This window comes from Ctenocephalides felis, unplaced genomic scaffold (genome assembly GCF_003426905.1).
Source record: "Ctenocephalides felis isolate EL2017-DRISC unplaced genomic scaffold, ASM342690v1 CF-g0.4_SCAFFOLD_03108, whole genome shotgun sequence".
In the NCBI taxonomy this organism is placed as follows: domain Eukaryota; kingdom Metazoa; phylum Arthropoda; class Insecta; order Siphonaptera; family Pulicidae; genus Ctenocephalides; species Ctenocephalides felis.
This window is the reverse complement of record NW_020539262.1, coordinates 24,474-44,456: the sequence shown is the minus strand read 5'-3', so window position 1 is coordinate 44,456 and position 19,983 is coordinate 24,474. Positions and strand designations below refer to the sequence as shown.

Here is a 19,983-nt window from a genome sequence, read left to right as displayed (position 1 = left end):
TGTCATGGCAACGCTATCTTAGACTTGCTTATTGTTAGTAAAACATTAAAAATGTTTATCTATTTGCTGTATTATCAGGCGTATATTACATATAAACAAGCAAGAAAGAATCGAACGTAGCTTATAAAACCATATTATTATTTATGCAATTAACTATTAGGTTTGTCACTAATTTATACACCATAAAAATTAAGTTCGTACAATATTACAAACAATCGAATTTTCAACGTAAAACTCTAGATTGTATATAGTATGATTATAAGTGATATAAGTACTTTATACATAATTGGAGAATGGAATTACTTTGTCTAATTAACGTACCTGTCAACAGGTAATTTTATCAAATACAGTATCCGGCGAGTAATAAAACTAATTCATTAATTTACTGTTGAATGACGAATTTTTTGTAATGTTTTTCAATTGTGCTTGAATTACAGGCAATTTGAAAATGTACGATATCAAATTTCTATTATCCAATTTCTTTTATTTGAAAGAATTCAACGGAATTTAATAATCTGTTACTTCCTATTACCTAAATAAATCCTCAAATATATATACATATATATATATATATATATATATATATATATATATATATATATAAATCTCGTGTCACGATGTTGGTTCGCGATGGACGCCCAAACTACTGGACCGATTTTAAATTTTATTGGCTCATCGTGTGCATATATATCCAACTTAGGTTATAGGAAATTTTGAACAGTAAATTTGAAATATAAATATATAATTTCTATAAATTTCTAAAAATTTTGACAGAAAATGACCAAAAAAAAACAAAACACTAAAATGACAAATGTCAAAATTTATGGAAAATTCGAGAACAAAAGATTAATGATTTTTGAAAAAAAAAATTGACAGTTCAAAAACATATACATATATAGATATATCCAACATTTATATCCAAATTAGATGAAAAGCTACATTCAAAATCACTGTTTATAATTTTAAATCTAATTAAAAATCAATGTTCATAAATTTAAATAAAAGTTATTAAAAAAATGTGAAATGACATTTGTCAATATTTATAAAAATTATTAGATAAATAGATTTATAATTTATATTTATTTGATTTGCTTACGAAGTTAGTTCGGATACCAAAACTTCCTCAAAACCACTCAAAACATTATAGATCACAATAAAAAAACGACATATTAAATTAATCATTAATAATAAACAAAATTTTGACAGTTCAGAAAAATTGAATTTTTAACGACTTCAATAAAAAACAAATACATTAATTATTCCAAGTTTTGTTATAGGTAATATTGTAGATACAAAACATTATTGAAAAATATATTATATCATATTATATTAAATTTCGACCAAGAAGGAAATATTTATTTAGTTTTATATTATTTATAAATTTCCATAAATTTTGACAGAAATTCACTAAAAAAAAACAAAACACTAAAATGACAAATGTCAATATTTATGGAAACTTCGAGAAAAAACGATTTATGATTTTTGAAAAAAAAATGACAATTCTAAAAATATATTATTTTTACTAATTGAAAAAGGGACAGATATAATATAATATATACAACAGTTATATCCAAATTAGGCAAAATGCTATATTCAAAATAATAGAAATATATAATGTTTATAGATTTAAATAAATTTTGATAGTTGTAAACTAAAAAAAGTGAAATGTCAATTATCCATATCTATGGAAAGTATTAGATGAATAAATTTATAATTTATATTTATTTGGTTTGCTCAACATATTAGTTCGGATACTAACACGTCCTCAAAACATAATAGATCAGAATGAAAAAGCGACATATTAAATTTAACTTTAATCATAAACAAAATTTTGACAGGTCAAAAGAATTAATATTTTTAACGAATTCCAATAGGCACAAATACATTAATTATTGCAACTTAGGCAATATCACAAATCACATTTAAGATACAGAATAATAAAATTTATCAAATTTAAATAAATTTGGGCGGTTACGAATTTTAAATAAATGCCGAAAATGACGTTTGTTAATATTCCGGGAAATTTATGAATAAATTGATTTATGATTAAGATTTAATTTGCTTAAGTTGTTCATTCAGATAAACATCACAAAATTAATAGAAATCATGATTGAAAACTGAATATTATATCATATCATATTAAATTTCGAAGTGCCAAAAATCAAACATTTAATAGATTTGGACTCGAATTCCTCAGAACTTTTTCCATGTTAGTTTCGGGGATAGTATGAATATGAATGTATAGTCGGAAATTTATATTATAAGTGTTTCGTAAGTAATAACAAATTTAAAAAAATGCATTGAAATCCGATGAGTGTCTAATCATAAATTTATGGAAAATTTTCAAAAAAAATATTAAAGGATGATAGCAAGTTCCCAATAGTATGTGACCAATAGTATGTGAAACCATTCCTAAATAAAGCATCGTAGAACATGTTAAAATGTTAGCTGAAGGTAAATAGAACGTAATACCAAATAAGATATAACAAATTTATAAAAATCACTTGGTTATTCATTATACATTTTGTAATGTACTCATTTATTCAAATGTTTAATAATCCGGATTTTATTTATTTTTGGATTGATATAAATTTTTTATAACAAAAGGTTTGAAATTTGGTTGTCAAACGGATTCAAATTTCAATCAGATGGATTTTAATAAGGGCCGTTGCAACGCAAGGCTGGGTATGCTAGTATATATATATATATATATAGACTAGATATTAAATAATTAAAAAAGAAAAAGAATATCGACATAACTATATAAGTACACATATATACATATTCATATAAATCTACGCATATATATATATATATATATATATATATACATATATATATATATATATATATATATTGAATGGTAGAGTCTTGGATTTGTGTATATTTTGTAGAGTTTCGAACAAGAATCCAAAAATAATACAAAATAAAAAACAAGAAAAGTTTTTAAAAAAAAAAAACAATTTCTTTATTTAATTATTTGTTTATTGTCGACGTTTCGGAACTAGGTACGTTCCATCTTCAGGACATCTGTCAAGAAACATGATCTTGATGAGATTTTAGCAAACAATATGTTTAGGAAAAGAAAATAGATTTTTCTTAAACAATGAATTAAATTGTAAAAAATATAATAATGTACAGAAATATGATAATATGTTCAAAATAAAAATGATAAAAATAAATGAGTGGATTATCAGAACAGGATATTAAAACATAATAGAAAATTTTTTTGAAAGTTATGGAAATTTTTTAAGAAAAGGTTAATGACAAAGTTGAATTAATTACCTGTATGTTTGAATATTTGTTAGCACTTTTTCACTAAACAAGCTTTTTTAACAAAAATGATTTTGTGAGTTAATTTTCCGCCGAATAATTAGATTTTGTAAATCAAAATTACTAAAAAATTTGTCTTTTTTTTTTTAAATTATTATTTGAAAACACAAATAATATTGTTCTCTAGGATGTTGTTCGATTGGCTTTCAAAAATTAACTAAATGAAACTGGTGTGCCCTTTGTAACACGTGTAAACACTTGAACGAGAGATGTGAGATTGTATGTGTGTGTTTTTATATGTCAGGGTGTGAATACTTAAATTGTTGATCTTAAAAGGAAGTCGATATTAATTGTTTGTCAAAAGTGTAAAAAATTTAAATATGAATCATGTAATAGGTTGTGATCTGATCTAATGTTGACACTGTTAGAAACATTTATGAGGATGAGACAACTCTCCGCGAATAACCTTCTAAAGATGCAACTTTCGTGATATAAAATCTTTGGAGTGAAATTAAATGAATGGGCGTTTTCTATAGAGTGTTGTACTAGGGTACTTTTGAAATTTTTTTGTTTATGGTGGACCACACTTAGTTCATGTTGTCTCATTCTCTTGTGTACATATTGGGAGGTTTGTCCAATATATTGAAAAGCACAGTCATTACAAGAAACAGAATATACTACATTAGTATTGAGATTGGATGGGGTGGGGGATTTAATGTTCGTAAAGAATTGGTTGAAGGAGTGTAAGGATGAGCCTGATACTAAAATGTTTTCTTCTAACAAAATTTTGGCAAAATAATAATATAAATCTTCAACGTATGGTATGCTGCAGTAAATAAGATTGGTGTTTTTGATGTTAGTACTGGTATTGGGAGAATTAATTTGTGTTTTTAAGAAAGTTCGTCTTTTTTGAATAACTGAATGAATGAGATTTTTTGGGTAACCATTTTCAATTAGAGTTATTTTTACTAGGGATAAATTTTGTGGATGGAAAGTTTGGTGAGACAACAAAATAGCATGGTCTGTAAGGGAAATAACACTAACACATAATATTACACTATTCCTCATACTGTCCCAGAAACTATAAGATAAACACTATTATTTCCCTTACAGACCATGCTATTTTGTTGTCTCACCAAACTTTCCATCCACAAAATTTATCCCTAGTAAAAATAACTCTAATTGAAAATGGTTACCCAAAAAATCTCATTCATTCAGTTATTCAAAAAAGACGAACTTTCTTAAAAACACAAATTAATTCTCCCAATACCAGTACTAACATCAAAAACACCAATCTTATTTACTGCAGCATACCATACGTTGAAGATTTATATTATTATTTTGCCAAAATTTTGTTAGAAGAAAACATTTTAGTATCAGGCTCATCCTTACACTCCTTCAACCAATTCTTTACGAACATTAAATCCCCCACCCCATCCAATCTCAATACTAATGTAGTATATTCTGTTTCTTGTAATGACTGTGCTTTTCAATATATTGGACAAACCTCCCAATATGTACACAAGAGAATGAGACAACATGAACTAAGTGTGGTCCACCATAAACAAAAAAAATTTCAAAAGTACCCTAGTACAACACTCTATAGAAAACGCCCATTCATTTAATTTCACTCCAAAGATTTTATATCACGAAAGTTGCATCTTTAGAAGGTTATTCGCGGAGAGTTGTCTCATCCTCATAAATGTTTCTAACAGTGTCAACATTAGATCAGATCACAACCTATTACATGATTCATATTTAAATTTTTTACACTTTTTGACAAACAATTAATATCGACTTCCTTTTAAGATCAACAATTTAAGTATTCACACCCTGACATATAAAAACACACACATACAATCTCACATCTCTCGTTCAAGTGTTTACACGTGTTACAAAGGGCACACCAGTTTCATTTAGTTAATTTTTGAAAGCCAATCGAACAACATCCTAGAGAACAATATTATTTGTGTTTTCAAATAATAATTTAAAAAAAAAAAGACAAATTTTTTAGTAATTTTGATTTACAAAATCTAATTATTCGGCGGAAAATTAACTCACAAAATCATTTTTGTTAAAAAAGATTGTTTAGTGAAAAAGTGCTAACAAATATTCAAACATACAGGTAATTAATTCAACTTTGTCATTAACCTTTTCTTAAAAAATTTCCATAACTTTCAAAAAAATTTTCTATTATGTTTTAATATCCTGTTCTGATAATCCACTCATTTATTTTTATCATTTTTATTTTGAACATATTATCATATTTCTGTACATTATTATATTTTTTACAATTTAATTCATTATTTAAGAAAAATCTATTTTCTTTTCCTAAACATATTGTTTGCTAAAATCTCATCAAGATCATGTTTCTTGACAGATGTCCTGAAGATGGAACGTACCTAGTTCCGAAACGTCGACAATAAACAAATAATTAAATAAAGAAATTGTTTTTTTTTTTAAAAACTTTTCTTGTTTTTTATTTTGTATTATTTTTGGATTCTTGTTCGAAACTCTACAAAATATATATATATATATATATATATATATATAATCATATTGTCTATAAATAATATGTCATTTTATAAATAGTATTTATTACTTTGGTGCTTGATATGGGTATTAATTTGTAATAAAATATATTCTTTCTGACAAATAGTTAAAAACTTGTTATAATTTTCAAAGCTATTTGACATTTCGTACTTCAAAAATTAATTCACTCGCATCATAGCGTTTTGTTTATTATACTTTTGTCATGTCAAATACGTCAAAATTTATTTATTATAAATTAATAATTATTTTAAGTGATCAATGAATATATTATATGCTTGTTAAATTCATAAAAAAGTGCAAATTCAACACGGGAATATTGTGGAAATAAATATTTTTTTACATAAAGATCTGATTTTTGACATTTGCATTTCATTTCAAATTAATTATAACTGTCAAAATATTTTCTTTTGGATCGAAATTTAATATAATATGATATAATATTTAGTTTGTCTAGTTTATTTTTGTCAGATTGCAATGATACCTTCAGATTGTGCTATTCCATTTAAGAGGTTACAATTTTCTGTATGATTAACGTTTGCGATGGCAATCAAAATTTATCTCAACTCATATAATAATAATATTTTATTTTAATTACACAAATTTCGTTACACTTCGATAATTAATTCCAACGCATGATGCAGGTGTTTTGTTTATTTTAATTTTGTTTATGTCATTTTTTTTTCATTCTAAATTAACAGATCAGTATCTTCATCTGAATATACAATTTTTTATATAAATATTTGATTTTTTACATTTTCATTTAATTGAAAAATAGTGAATGTCAATTTCATATATTCAATATGCAGTATATTTGTAAATGTCAAAATATTTCCTTTTTTGTCAAAAATTAATATATAATATTTATTTTACAATATTGTGTTGTATCTATAATTTGTTCGGCAATATAACTTGGAATAATTAATTTATTTGTTTCTTATTGAAGTCGTTAAACATTTTTTTGTGAAATGTCAAATTTTTGTTTATGATTAATTTTAAATTCAATATGTCGCTTTTTTATTGTGATCTCTGATCTATAAGGTTTTGATGAAGTTTTGGTATCCGAAATAATTTGGTAAGCTAATCAAATAAATCTAAATCATAAATCTATTTATATAATTATTTTCATAAATTTTGACAAATGACGTTTGACGATTTTCATGTCAACATTTATTCAAATTTATAAACATTGACTTTTGATTAGATTTAAAACTATAAATTGTGATTTTGAATATAGCATTTCATCTAATTTGGATATAAATGTTGGATATTTCTATATATGTACATGTTGTGAATTATATTTTCTGAACTGTCAATTTTTGTTTTTCAAAAATCATAAATCTTTTTTTCTCAAATTTTCCATAAATTTTGACATTTGTCATTTTAGTGTTTTGTTTTTTTTTTGCCATTTTCTGTCAAAATTTTTTGAAAATATTTATTTTACAATCTCAATCAATTATAGATACAATCAATTTTGTATCTATAATTTGTTAGGCAATATTTTCTGTAACATAACTTGTAATAATTAATTTATTTGCGTCTTATTGAAGTAACTCGTTAAACATTCTTTTTTTGTGAAATGTCAAAATTTTGGTTATTATTATTTTTAAATTCAAGTGCCGCTTTTTTATTGTGATCTCTAATCTATAAGGTTTTAATGAAGTTTTGGTTTCCAAAATAATTTGGTAAGCTAATCAATTAAATCTAAATCATAAGTCTATTCATATAATTATTTTCATAAATATTGACAGATGACATTTAATTTTTTTTTTTCATGTCAACATTTATTTAAATTTTTAAGCATTGATTTTTAATTAGATTTAAAACTATAATCAGTGATTTTGTATGTAGCATTTCATCAAAATTGGATATAAATGTTGGATATTTCTATATATGTACATGTTTTTGAATTTTATTTTTTGAAATGTCAATTTTTTTTTTCAAAAATTATATATCCAAATTTCCTTTAATTTTGACATTTGTCATTTTAGTGTTTTGTTTTTTTTTGGTCATTTTCTGTCAAAATTTTTAGAAATTTATAAAAATTATATATTTATATTTCAAATTTACTTTTCAAAATTTCCTATAACCTAAGTTGGATATATATGCACACGATAAGCTATTAAAGTTTAAAATCGGTCCAGTAGTTTGGGCGTCCATCGCGAACCAACATCGTGACACGAGATTTATATATATATAGATATATATATATATAAAGCATTGCTTTAACATATGCAGATTTGAAATTTTACATCCATAAACAATTTGTTTACGCATTCTTCAATATCTTTATTTTCGATATGATTTTGATAGAAATTCACCATCGACACAATTTTTTTCTCACTCAATTTTTGGTTCCATGTCAAAATTTCCAAAATTACTCATTTTAATCATTAGTTTTCTTTAATTTAATTTATGGTTGCGTTCTTGCGTTTGTAAACCAATAACAAGGAGTTATTGGTCTACCAATATATGACTTTTCATCAATTTGAGTTAATTATTACCACACACTGTTTTTATGAGATTTTCATCACATTTGGTCTAAAAGTAATTTTTTTTAATTTATAAAAGTTCAGATCTTGCCATAGTTTGTGTTGATTTTTTCTCACAATCTTTATTTATTTATATATACATTATTTTCATATCTCAGTCAGGCAGAGGTGCCTGGTATGAGAGATTATGAAAAATAGTTCTCATATAATATATACATTTAATTTGACTATAATATCTATTTCATTAATATAATATCTCTTTCATTAATATAATATCTATTATAATTAAAATATCTTCATGTAACTCTTCAGTCTTCTTTGTCTTCAATTCCCTTATAGTATTTCTTTATTTTTCTTTTTGAGTATCATTTTGAAAGAAAAGAATTTCGAAAAATATAAATAATTTCTCACTTTTTTCACAAAAAATCTTTAAAGGTATGGTCGCAAATTATTTTTATTTGTAAATGTATTTAGACATTCTAAGGACAATTTAATATCATTTTCAATCCTGTAAGCTAATTTATTAAAATTTCAGAATGAAATCTCAATATATTATCGTTTATTCGATATTCTTATTAAATTATTATCTACTAAATAAATGAAGCGTTTTCAATATGGGCGTATGTTTACAGTTAAACAATTGCAGATATATCCAAATATTTACATTTAAATAAAGTCTTTCAATTATCTTTCTGGATGTTATTGATAGATGCTTAAGAAATATATAGTGCTGTATAAAACAAAGGAAGCAATTAGCAATTTGCTAGCAATCAATTGCTATCAATTATCAAAATATTTTTTTTAAAACATTAAGTCAAGTTAAGTCAAACATTAGCAATTTGCTAGCAATCAATTGCTATCAATTATCAAAATTATCTTATCTTATGTTTTGGCAACCATTCTCACTATATGGAGACTATTTTCATATATATTATATTTCATCTATAACCTGATATAACTGTTTTGAATTCAATTCGCAGAAAATTGATAATCATGTGACACATGTCTGATGTAATGTTACCTTGTATAATCAAACAAAAAATGAATCATCGGTATAAATTTACAATATAAAATAAACTGTTATATAAGTATGTTGAATGATAAGTGTGAAATTGAGAACTATTTGCATGATTCATTCACATTCATTTGATACTCATGAAAATATGTAATTATATTTTTAACTTTGTTCATCATGATTTGCAGTCGAATATTAATGTTTAAAGTATTTTTTGTGGAAAACCATGGAAATAGAAAAATTTACGGATTTTACTATATTACTGAATTGCTTGTCTACATATTTTTTTTACAATAATCCTTTGCTACAATTACTGTAAATTTTCAGAATAAATCATAAATATGTAATTATATTCCTAAATTTGTTCATCAAAATTTACAGTCGAATATTTTTGTGGAAAACGATGAAAAATTGTTTTCTTTACGGATTTTACTTTATTACATATTATATATATATATATATATATATATATATTTATATTACATATTATATTACATATTTATATTTTTTTACAATTTTAAGTATGAATCAGTTTAATGTGCAATTTGTTTGATCGAACTGATTATATGCAAATAAATAAATTTATGTAAATTTAAATTGTGCAACATATCATCGGTATTTCCCAGTATACATTAAAAATTGTACAAATATTTATTCAACTGGTGTTAAATACTCGTAAATTACTGAGAAAATGATTAAAAATATATATATTTTCTAAATCATGCAATGTAAAGTTCAATTAACTATAAATAATTGTTTAAGGTTACATTTTTATAAGTGTTTTAGTTAAAATTATTAACTTACCAATTATTTATTAATTATTAATTTATTTCTTAAAACTTAAAAAAAAACTTACGTTATTACATAAATTTAAAAGTTGTGGATTGCCATTTTACATATTTTGTTACTGCCATTTTACATATTTTGTAACTATCAAGATATTTTGTTACTGTAAATAGTTGCATAGTCTTTCCAATTCGAATAGAATTTTCTTCAAGTATTCTAGTACTTATTATTATACTTCTATATACAATAAAAAAATGCATATTTGTGGATTGCTTATTAATAAATAAAAACAAAATCTTGTAAATCAAATCGTTCGTTTCGTATGTTTATATATATATATATATATATATATATATATATATATATATATATGTATTTGTATGTATATATGTATATATATATTTGTATATTACTTATTTACATATATGTTTGTATGTATATACATATGTATATGTGTATACATGTATTTGTATATGCGTATATATGTATGTATGTATGTATATATATATATATATATATATATATATATATATATGTATATATATATATATATATATATATGAGTGAGTTCTTGAGGGCGATACATCAAACAAAGAAAAGCCAAAGATTTATAAAATAATCTTTATTTCCAAACGTTTCGACATTCAATTTAATGTCATCATCAGTGGATCTAAAAACAGTATGAAAATTAGTATATCTAGGTAATTATAATATATGTGGATTGGTAAAGTAACTATACAATAAGAGAAAAATTAACAAACAGCAACACAATTAGCAGTTCTGTTTTAATAAAGCGACTGACAGAAATTCTCGAGAAATTCATATAGCAATTGCCTATATCAGTTTGATATGAATCATTACCAAAAAAATGAATAGCTGCAAGCACCTATAATAAAAATTTAGTAGTTAGTTTAACAAAAAAAAAAATTTCAAATTCAAATACCTGATAATAAGTATACTATTACTCCATTAATTCACAGCAAAATGCTTAATTTTTTAATGATTGCTAAAATTGTTAATTGATTATTATTTTGAATTGAAAGCAATATTCCTGAAAAATGTTCACTTAATAAACTTGTAAAAATTTCAGTTAATTGTCAACAAATTTTTTCTTGTCTAAGAGGGCAAAGTTGGTCTGGTAGTTTTTAATACAGCTGATTTCTACATTGACTTTAATTTAATTCATCTAGAGTGCACAATTACAAAATTGTTTACTAAATATGTATGTTGATTTTTCAAATATAAAAAATACAATAAACTACAAATACAACACTTAACAATAAACCAAATATAAAAGATAGGAAAGGTAGTAGAGACTAGAATTAAATAAATACATACATACATACATAATATGCATATTCACAACGACGTACATGTACATGTATGAAACATACATATACTCATACCTATCTATGTAACTATAGCTATACACGTATACACATTTACACATACATATACGCATAAACATGTATACATACATAAATACACACATATATATACATATATATATACATATATATATACATATATATATATATATATACATACATACATACATATACACATATATACACAATACACATATATACATATGTACATAAATGCTCACAAATATATATATATATATATATATATATATATAATATATACATACATATATACGCATATACAAATACATGTATACACATATACATATGTACATACATACAAACATACATGTAAATAAGTAATATACATATATATATACATATATACATACAAATACATATATATACATACACATATACATATATATATATATATACATATATATACATATATATATATACATATATATATAAACATACAATATATGTAAACTCGTATATATGTAAAGCAAACAAAATATTTATGAAGGTGGATAATACATATAAAATACAAGTGGACTTACATTACGTTGGTTGGTTACATATAGAGATAGTGTACACAGCACTAGAGATTTGGCACTAACATTTATACAACTAACTTGTCAGCACTATGCATTTTTTATATAATTTTTTTGTATGATGTAAACAGAAAAATGATAGTTTTATTGAACAAAAATGTAAGTAGAATTATGTAATTTCTGCCACGACTTCTGTACTTTGCGCGTTCCGAGGCATGTATGACCACATGTTTTTATAGATATATATATATGTATATATATATATATGTATATGTGTGTATATGTGTAGGTATATATATGTATATATGCGTAGGTTTATATGAGTGTACTTAAATATTTTTGCCTATACTTTTTAATTATTTATTTAATTCTAGTCTCTACTACCTTTCCTATCTTTTATATTTGGTTTGTTGTTAAGTGTTGCTGTTTGTTAATTTTTCTCTTATTGTATAGTTACTTTACCAATCCACATATATTATAATTACCTAGATATACTAATTTTCATACTGTTTTTAGATCCACTGATGATGACATTAAATTGAATGTCGAAACGTTTGGAAATAAAGATTATTTTATAAATCTTTGGCTTTTCTTTGTTTGATGTATCGCCCTCAAGAACTCACTCATATATTTCAACATCAAAATTAACTACTAAATCATATATATATATATATACTAGCAAACCCGACGAACTCCGTCTCGCCACCAGATGGTTTCATGAGAAACATGAAGAAATTTTTTGTTTGTTTTATATTTGAAAAGGAAAAATTTGATTTTATTATACAACAGTAATGAATTTATTTCGATTACAAAAATAAAGTGTTTTTTAGTTGAACTTCTCTAAGTAAATGAAAGTTAATCCGCAAATTATCCGTTTCATTGAAGTGCTCTTTGGTAAACCACATTTTTTGTTTTTTGGTCTGACGTTAACACAAACAAAGCGGATGGTTTTCCAACTCGTGAACAGGCAACTTATAACTGCCCATGTGAATAACAATGATTTACTAAATAATCTATTTGAAATTTATCCCGCAAACACTAAGTGATTGGCCTTGCGACTTGTTATTGCGAACGCAAGGCGAACAGGAAATTGCAATCGTTTGAACTCGGAATCATTAGTATGTCACCAAATCGCCAGCAATTTTTATTGAATGGTGAAATTCAGTGCGTGTACATCATTATTGTTTGCGGCAAAAATTGCTCGTTGACTTAACCAAGCATGAATCTGATAATTCTTACTAATGTCATTACTCGAAGTTTTAATTACGGTGCGTGAAATTCCAGCAATTTGCATTAGGGCACGATGCCATGCATCACTAATGTTCTTACCTATAAGCCTTGCGGAGCCCGAGACCTTTCCAACGACTGCAAAATTGTCGAAATCGGTTCGTGCGTTCTGGAGTTATTTCGCCAGGAAATAATAAGAAGATAATCTATTTGAAATTATTTAAAACAGTTATTGATTATTTTTATTATTCGAATTTTTAATTACGGTGCGTGAAGTTCCAGCAATTTGCATCAGGGCACGATGCCATGCACCACTAATTCTGTTAGCTATAAACCTTGCGAAGCCCGAGACCTTTCCAACGAATGCAAAATTGTCGAGAACCCGACTTATTTTTATATATATAGAAGAAGAAGATAATCTATTTGAAATTATTTAAAACAGTTATTGATTATTTTTTTTATTCGAATTTTTAATTTCGACGCGTAAAGTTCCAGCAATTTGCATCGCGGCATGATGCCATGCACCACTAATTTTCTTAGCTATAAACCTTGCGGAGCCCGAGACCTTTCCAACGAATACAAAATTGCCGAAATCGGTTCGTGCGTTCTGGAGTTATTTCGTCAGGAAGGAAAACCCGACTTATTTTTATATATATAGAAGATATATATATATATATATATATATATATATATATATATATATATATATATGATTGATTGGATTCGCGATAAATATTTATCGCCCTTTTGACCTCATATTACAATTCAGCTAATTCATCATACTAAACAGAATTCCTGATTATATTGAGAACTTCGCGATATATAGATATACCAAATTTTGATTTTTGCAATGGTAATAAATGGTATAGTTATTTTTTTCTTTATTTTTTGAAGATTCAATATTTGTAGCAAGGTAACCAATGACAATTTTATAATATAATATTTCAATATTATTTCTTTCTTTGAATAAATCAAAAGTAGTGATTTAGAACTACTATGAGTACTATGTCCCCATTTTTTATATATATTTTTTTGAACAATGGTATTTCTTTTTTAAGTTCCGTGTAATATTATGTATCATTTTTTCCTTTACTTCTCTTCACATTAGTAAGTAATATCGCTTTTACTGACAGTAATATAAATATGTTACATAAATAAGGCCGCAGGAAATAATTCTAGCTAAAATAATTTATTATATAATATTTAAAACAAAACTCCTGAATTCAGGATTAACCTCGCTTCTAGAAAAATCCTGGACTGTTCCGCAGGATCAGATTTATAATATATCTAGAGCTTCGTATATATCATTCCAGTTTTCGAGACAGAACAAGGTAGTACATCCACAGTAAGTCCACCTCATACTAGAGCACGAGTAAGTGAACCAGATTTCTGTTTTAAAAAATATTGCTTATTTTGCGGCAATGAAGCAAATGAGCAAGATGAAATAAAGAAAGCGCAGAATGTTCGTCGAAAAATATATAATGTAAGTACTCTAGAATTTAAAGACTCTATTTTAGAGATAGCTAGAAATCGTTCTGATAGCGTAGCAAAAGCTGTTATTACCCGCATTAAGTATGAATACGACTTAGTGGCTGCTGAGGCTAAATATCATGATAATTGTTACAATTCTTTTCTGAGGCCCACTACGGGGCATAAAGTCGGACGTCTTGAATATGAAACAGTTAATTTGGCGATGGAAAACATATTTACATACATCGAAAATAATAATGATTGTCAGTTTTCTTTGCAAGAATTAAAAGATATTGGCAATAATCCAAATATAGATAATAAAACAATTAGAAGAAAGTTAAAGTTAAAGTATGATTCTAAAATTATCAGAAGTGAAAAAGTAGGAAGACCAACATTAATTTGTTTTATTGGCAATCAACATGATATTCTTAACACAGCTTGGTATGAAAATAAAGAAAAAAATACGACCGCAGAACGATTAAGAATACTAAAAGCTGCTGCATTAATTCTTAGAGAGGATATTCGATCTGTAGTTTTTGACAATAATACTAGCGATATTCCAGAATCGTTGACTTATTTTTTGGAGCAAATAATTTAAAAAAACCGACAATATAAATTAGATCATTTAAAATTAATATTGGATAAATATGTTTTTAATTTGAATTTCGCGCAACTATTTGTATGGCTTCTCCCACTACCGGGCAAAGCGTGCATCTTGCGCATAGGTTTCGACTATGCTTTGTACAAAATATATGTTCTCTTCTATACAAACAACCTAACCTATAACAACGTGTATTCTGAGTGATTTAAATGATTCTAATTATATATTAAATAAAGATATTCTACTTGTTAGATGCTTAACTTTAACATTCACTCAGTATTTATCACTTAGATCAAATACCTCAACTCTGGCTAACTGAAATTAAATCACACATTAATATAATACACACATATAATGATAACAACCAATAATATTTAGTCAGGATATATTTATTACCATTTAGCTGCTGTTCAGCCTAGATCTTTTAAATCAAGATTGCAGTTAGGTTTGTCGGTTTTTTTTTCATCGACGTTTTGGATCGAAACGTCTTATAGAATAAATGCGCGTCATAGTATATTACAGTGCGTAAATGTGTGCGTATTATGAAGAAGATAGATTTTTTAACTTTTTAAATGGCAATAACTCAGAAATGGTGACTCTAAAGAAAAAATGTATGAATATACTTTTGTAGATAATGTTATAATAAACAAATCTGTCAAACATATTTTTTTATATATGTCATGGTGGTAATAAAGAAAATAAAACTTGTATGTGTATTTTTGGTTATAGTATTACTAAATATGCACTGATTTTAACTATCCGTGAGATGGACCAATTTTATGGTAATAAAGAAAATAAAAAATAACATTAACCAAAACACAATTTAAAATATAATATGATTTATTTGCTGGATGTGACCTAATCGTATAGTAACATAGTATACTTCACAAGTTCACTCTGTATTACAAAGATAAGACCCGCGCGAAATTTGAATACACAAATACTTTTGTCCACATGGTTTTTGTGAAAAATTGGAAAAACTAGAATTTTGTACCTTTCACTTGAATAAAAAAATCGCAGATGTCGGATCGATGGGGACTTTTGACATTTTATTTGTAAGGGCCTATTTAACATCTGTACCAAATTTCAGCTCTATGCGAATTGTTCCTATTAGATTAATATTATTCACTTTTTATTTTTTTTCTAGTAATTTATATTTATGTTGTTCAATTAAGTAATATATTTATATATAAAATTTAATTATTCCGTAAAATAATATTTTTAATTATATATTAATATATATTATAATATAATATATATATTATATATAATAAAATATTTATATTATTATTAATTATTCCGGTTATTTAATTATATATAAACTATTTAATTACCAATAAATTGTTATCGGTAAACTTAATGATTTATATATATTTATATATAATAAAATATTTCATTAATTATTAGATTAATATTATTCACTTTTTATTTTTTCTCTAGTAATTTATATTTATGTTGTTCAATTAAGTAATATATTTATATATAAAATTTAATTATTCCGTAAAATAATCTTTTTAATTATGTATTAATATATATTATAATATAATATATATATTATATATAATAAAATATTTATATTATTATTAATTATTATGGCTATTTAATTATATATAAACTATTTAATTACCAATAAATTATTATCGGTAAACTTAATGATTTATATATATATTTATATATAATAAAATATTTTATTAATTATTAAATTAATATTATTCACTTTTTATTTTTACTTTAGTAATTTATATTTATGTTGTTGCTGTTTTAGTATTTTTCTTCTCCTTGTTAAATGCAATTTGTATTCATATAACGAACGACGAATCGTGAAACTTTTCTCAGAAACTTTTGTGAAAAATATGAAAAATTGCAAATAAAACTATATGGATTGTTTGCGGATTTTAAATGGGTTTATCGAACCAGGAATGTAAAGTGATTTATTTAAAACAGTTTTTATTTTGGTAATATTAGTTAAATTAGTTAATTTAGTTTGCTCCTCAGTAGAGTTCTTTTCTTTAATAATTCTTCACTATTCATGATGAATGCCAACAATTTTGGATTAAATTATCATTAGATAACACAAAGAGAGATATTATCTTAAAATTTAAACTAAAACCAAAATGAATTTAATTGACTAGTCTGCAAAGGCTAACAATGTGAATTTGTATTGTTTTCTCGCTCACTCGCTCGTTAGTGACGTATCTTTTATCTCTTTCTCCCTCACAATAATGTTACTACTTAAAATAATAATGTGCAACTTGCCTCAAGACAAAACTCGAACACTATTTTGCATGTGACATATCAAATGAAAGGGCTCAATAAGAGGAATACGAGTTCAGTACTCGTTTTTATTTATATGTTATAACAAAAAATTTAAATTTAAAAACTTGTCTTATATTATTCATTGGGCACTGTTTTTATACCAGTACTATTATTATTATCATTATTATTTTTATTTCACCTGTCAATTTACCAAACTGTCTCTCTATATATTTATTTATATAATCTCCATACCAATTTAAAACGAATTAATCCAAATTAGATTTATTACCAGAAGCGCACAAATACAAAGTGGTTAATACCGTTGCACTGAATTTTTTCTATGCAATCGCGATGCACCCCATGTCGCGGAATCGTTCGCTAATACGCGACACAGTACATAAATCAATCGCTTTGAAAGCCATCGAGGGGATTTAAGGGATGATATTCGATGGAATAAATTATTTTTGTATTAAGAGTGGATGAAGGTATTGGAATATACACGGTGTATGTCCTGAGGGCACGGATTATTATATCACACTTTATTAAAGGCTTTACTATAGTAAGCCTTCCTTTTCATAGAACCCATATCTCTGATCCTTAAAGAGAGATTTTTTAAATGCCATGTTTCGAATTTTTCAGTAAAAAGTTTTCATTTATAACTGAACTCGACGTCTGTAAAAAATTGTAATAGTTCTGTTTTTTGTTGATTGTAAGCTGAAGGACCAGATAGAATTAGTGGCTCTATCAACCGTTTTAAATGTAAATATTGATTAATAACAAATAGATTTACACTTATTTATTTATAGAATATAATTTACACTGTTTGTGATAAAGTTTTAGTATTGATATAATATTGGAATATTTGAATGTGGATAGCTTGGCGACCGGGTTAAGACTACATTGTTAGTGCCGGCTTCAGGTATCTAGCAAGGACCCTTTGTAGTTGAATCTTGAGATGCTAATTGCCTATGCGTCGTTGCAAATGTAATATTTTCTTAGAAAATATGAGTGCAGCGTTGTCACGTCTAATTTGGCGTGAACATTCTCCCCCCCTTGAAATAATATAGGGTATATGATTTCAAAATTAAAATTATAGTTCAGCACTTTGAGTTAATAACAGTCTATTGGTTTGATTTATATTGTCTATGATTTTGGTAATACACAAATTCGATTAATTGCACGTTTGAGTACACCATTTTGTGTCTTGATTGTCACAACACGCACAAGTCCATCATCTCCTGGATGTGTGTCAAGAATACGCCCCAATCGCCAGTGTAGTGGAGGTAAATTGTCTTCTTTGACCACTACCATATCGCCTACCTCAGCTGGTTGCGATGGTTGAACTTGCCATTTTGTTCTTGCCTGCAGCTCCGATACGTATTCTTTGTGCCAACGCTTCCAAAAATGTTGCACAAGTTTCTGTAGTCGTTGATACCGAGAAAGCCTGTTATCAGGGGTTTCAAGCGCTGATGGATCGGGAGAAGATGTTAAGGATTTTCCAATAAGAAAGTGACCAGGAGTTAAAGGATCATAGTCATTGGGATCGGAGCTTAAGGGAGAGATTGGTCTCGAGTTTAATATTGCTTCGATCTGTGTCAAAACCGTATAAAAATCTTCAAAAGTTAAAATAGCATTACCCAATACGCGCTTTAAATGAGCCTTGCACGACTTTATGCTCGCCTCCCAAATTCCTCCAAAATGAGGAGAGTTTGGTGGAATGTGCTTCCATGACACGCCTTCGTTGGTCATATCATTAACAATCTTATTTTGATTTGATTTTGTTTGCAAAAATTTATAAAGCTCCTTTCATCCTGATGCTGCGCCTATAAAATTTGTTCCATTATCGGAATAGATTTCGCGAGGTTTTCCGCGTCGCGCCATAAATCGTTTAAAAGTGGCTAAAAAACTATTCGTAGTTAAATCAGATACTAATTCGATATGTATTGCTTTTGTAACAAGGCACACGAACAAACATATGTAAGCCTTAAATTTTTTGTATCCTCTTGTTTGACGATCTCTTAATAAGATAGGACCTCCGTAATCTATTCCGCATATAAAGAAAGGTGACTGCGGTGTAACGCGATATTTAGGCAAATTGCCCATTAATGGATTAATAAATGTGGGTTTTACCTTAAAACATGTTACGCATTTTTTCACGATCGATCTTGTCAGGTTTCTGCCTCCGATAGGCCAATAAGTATTACGCAACGCATTTAATAACATCTGTGCTCCGCAATGATATAGTTTTAAATGCTCATGCCTAGTTATTAGAATAGTCAATTGATGATTTTTTGGTAGTATTATCGGATGGCATTTATCATACGGTAAATTTGAATTCTTTATCCTACCGCCGACGCGCAATATTCCATTTTTGTCTAAAAACGGTGTT

General features: G+C 26.0%; 1 protein-coding gene across 1 annotated transcript; it reads right to left on the bottom strand.

The window, feature by feature from the left end:
• Positions 1–18,737: 18,737 nt before the first annotated feature.
• LOC113381839 lies at positions 18,738–19,343 on the bottom strand. The gene has a single exon (XM_026620508.1). It carries the CDS (start codon positions 19,341–19,343, stop codon positions 18,738–18,740), a length of 606 nt encoding a protein of 201 aa, XP_026476293.1.
• Positions 19,344–19,983: the final 640 nt, after the last annotated feature.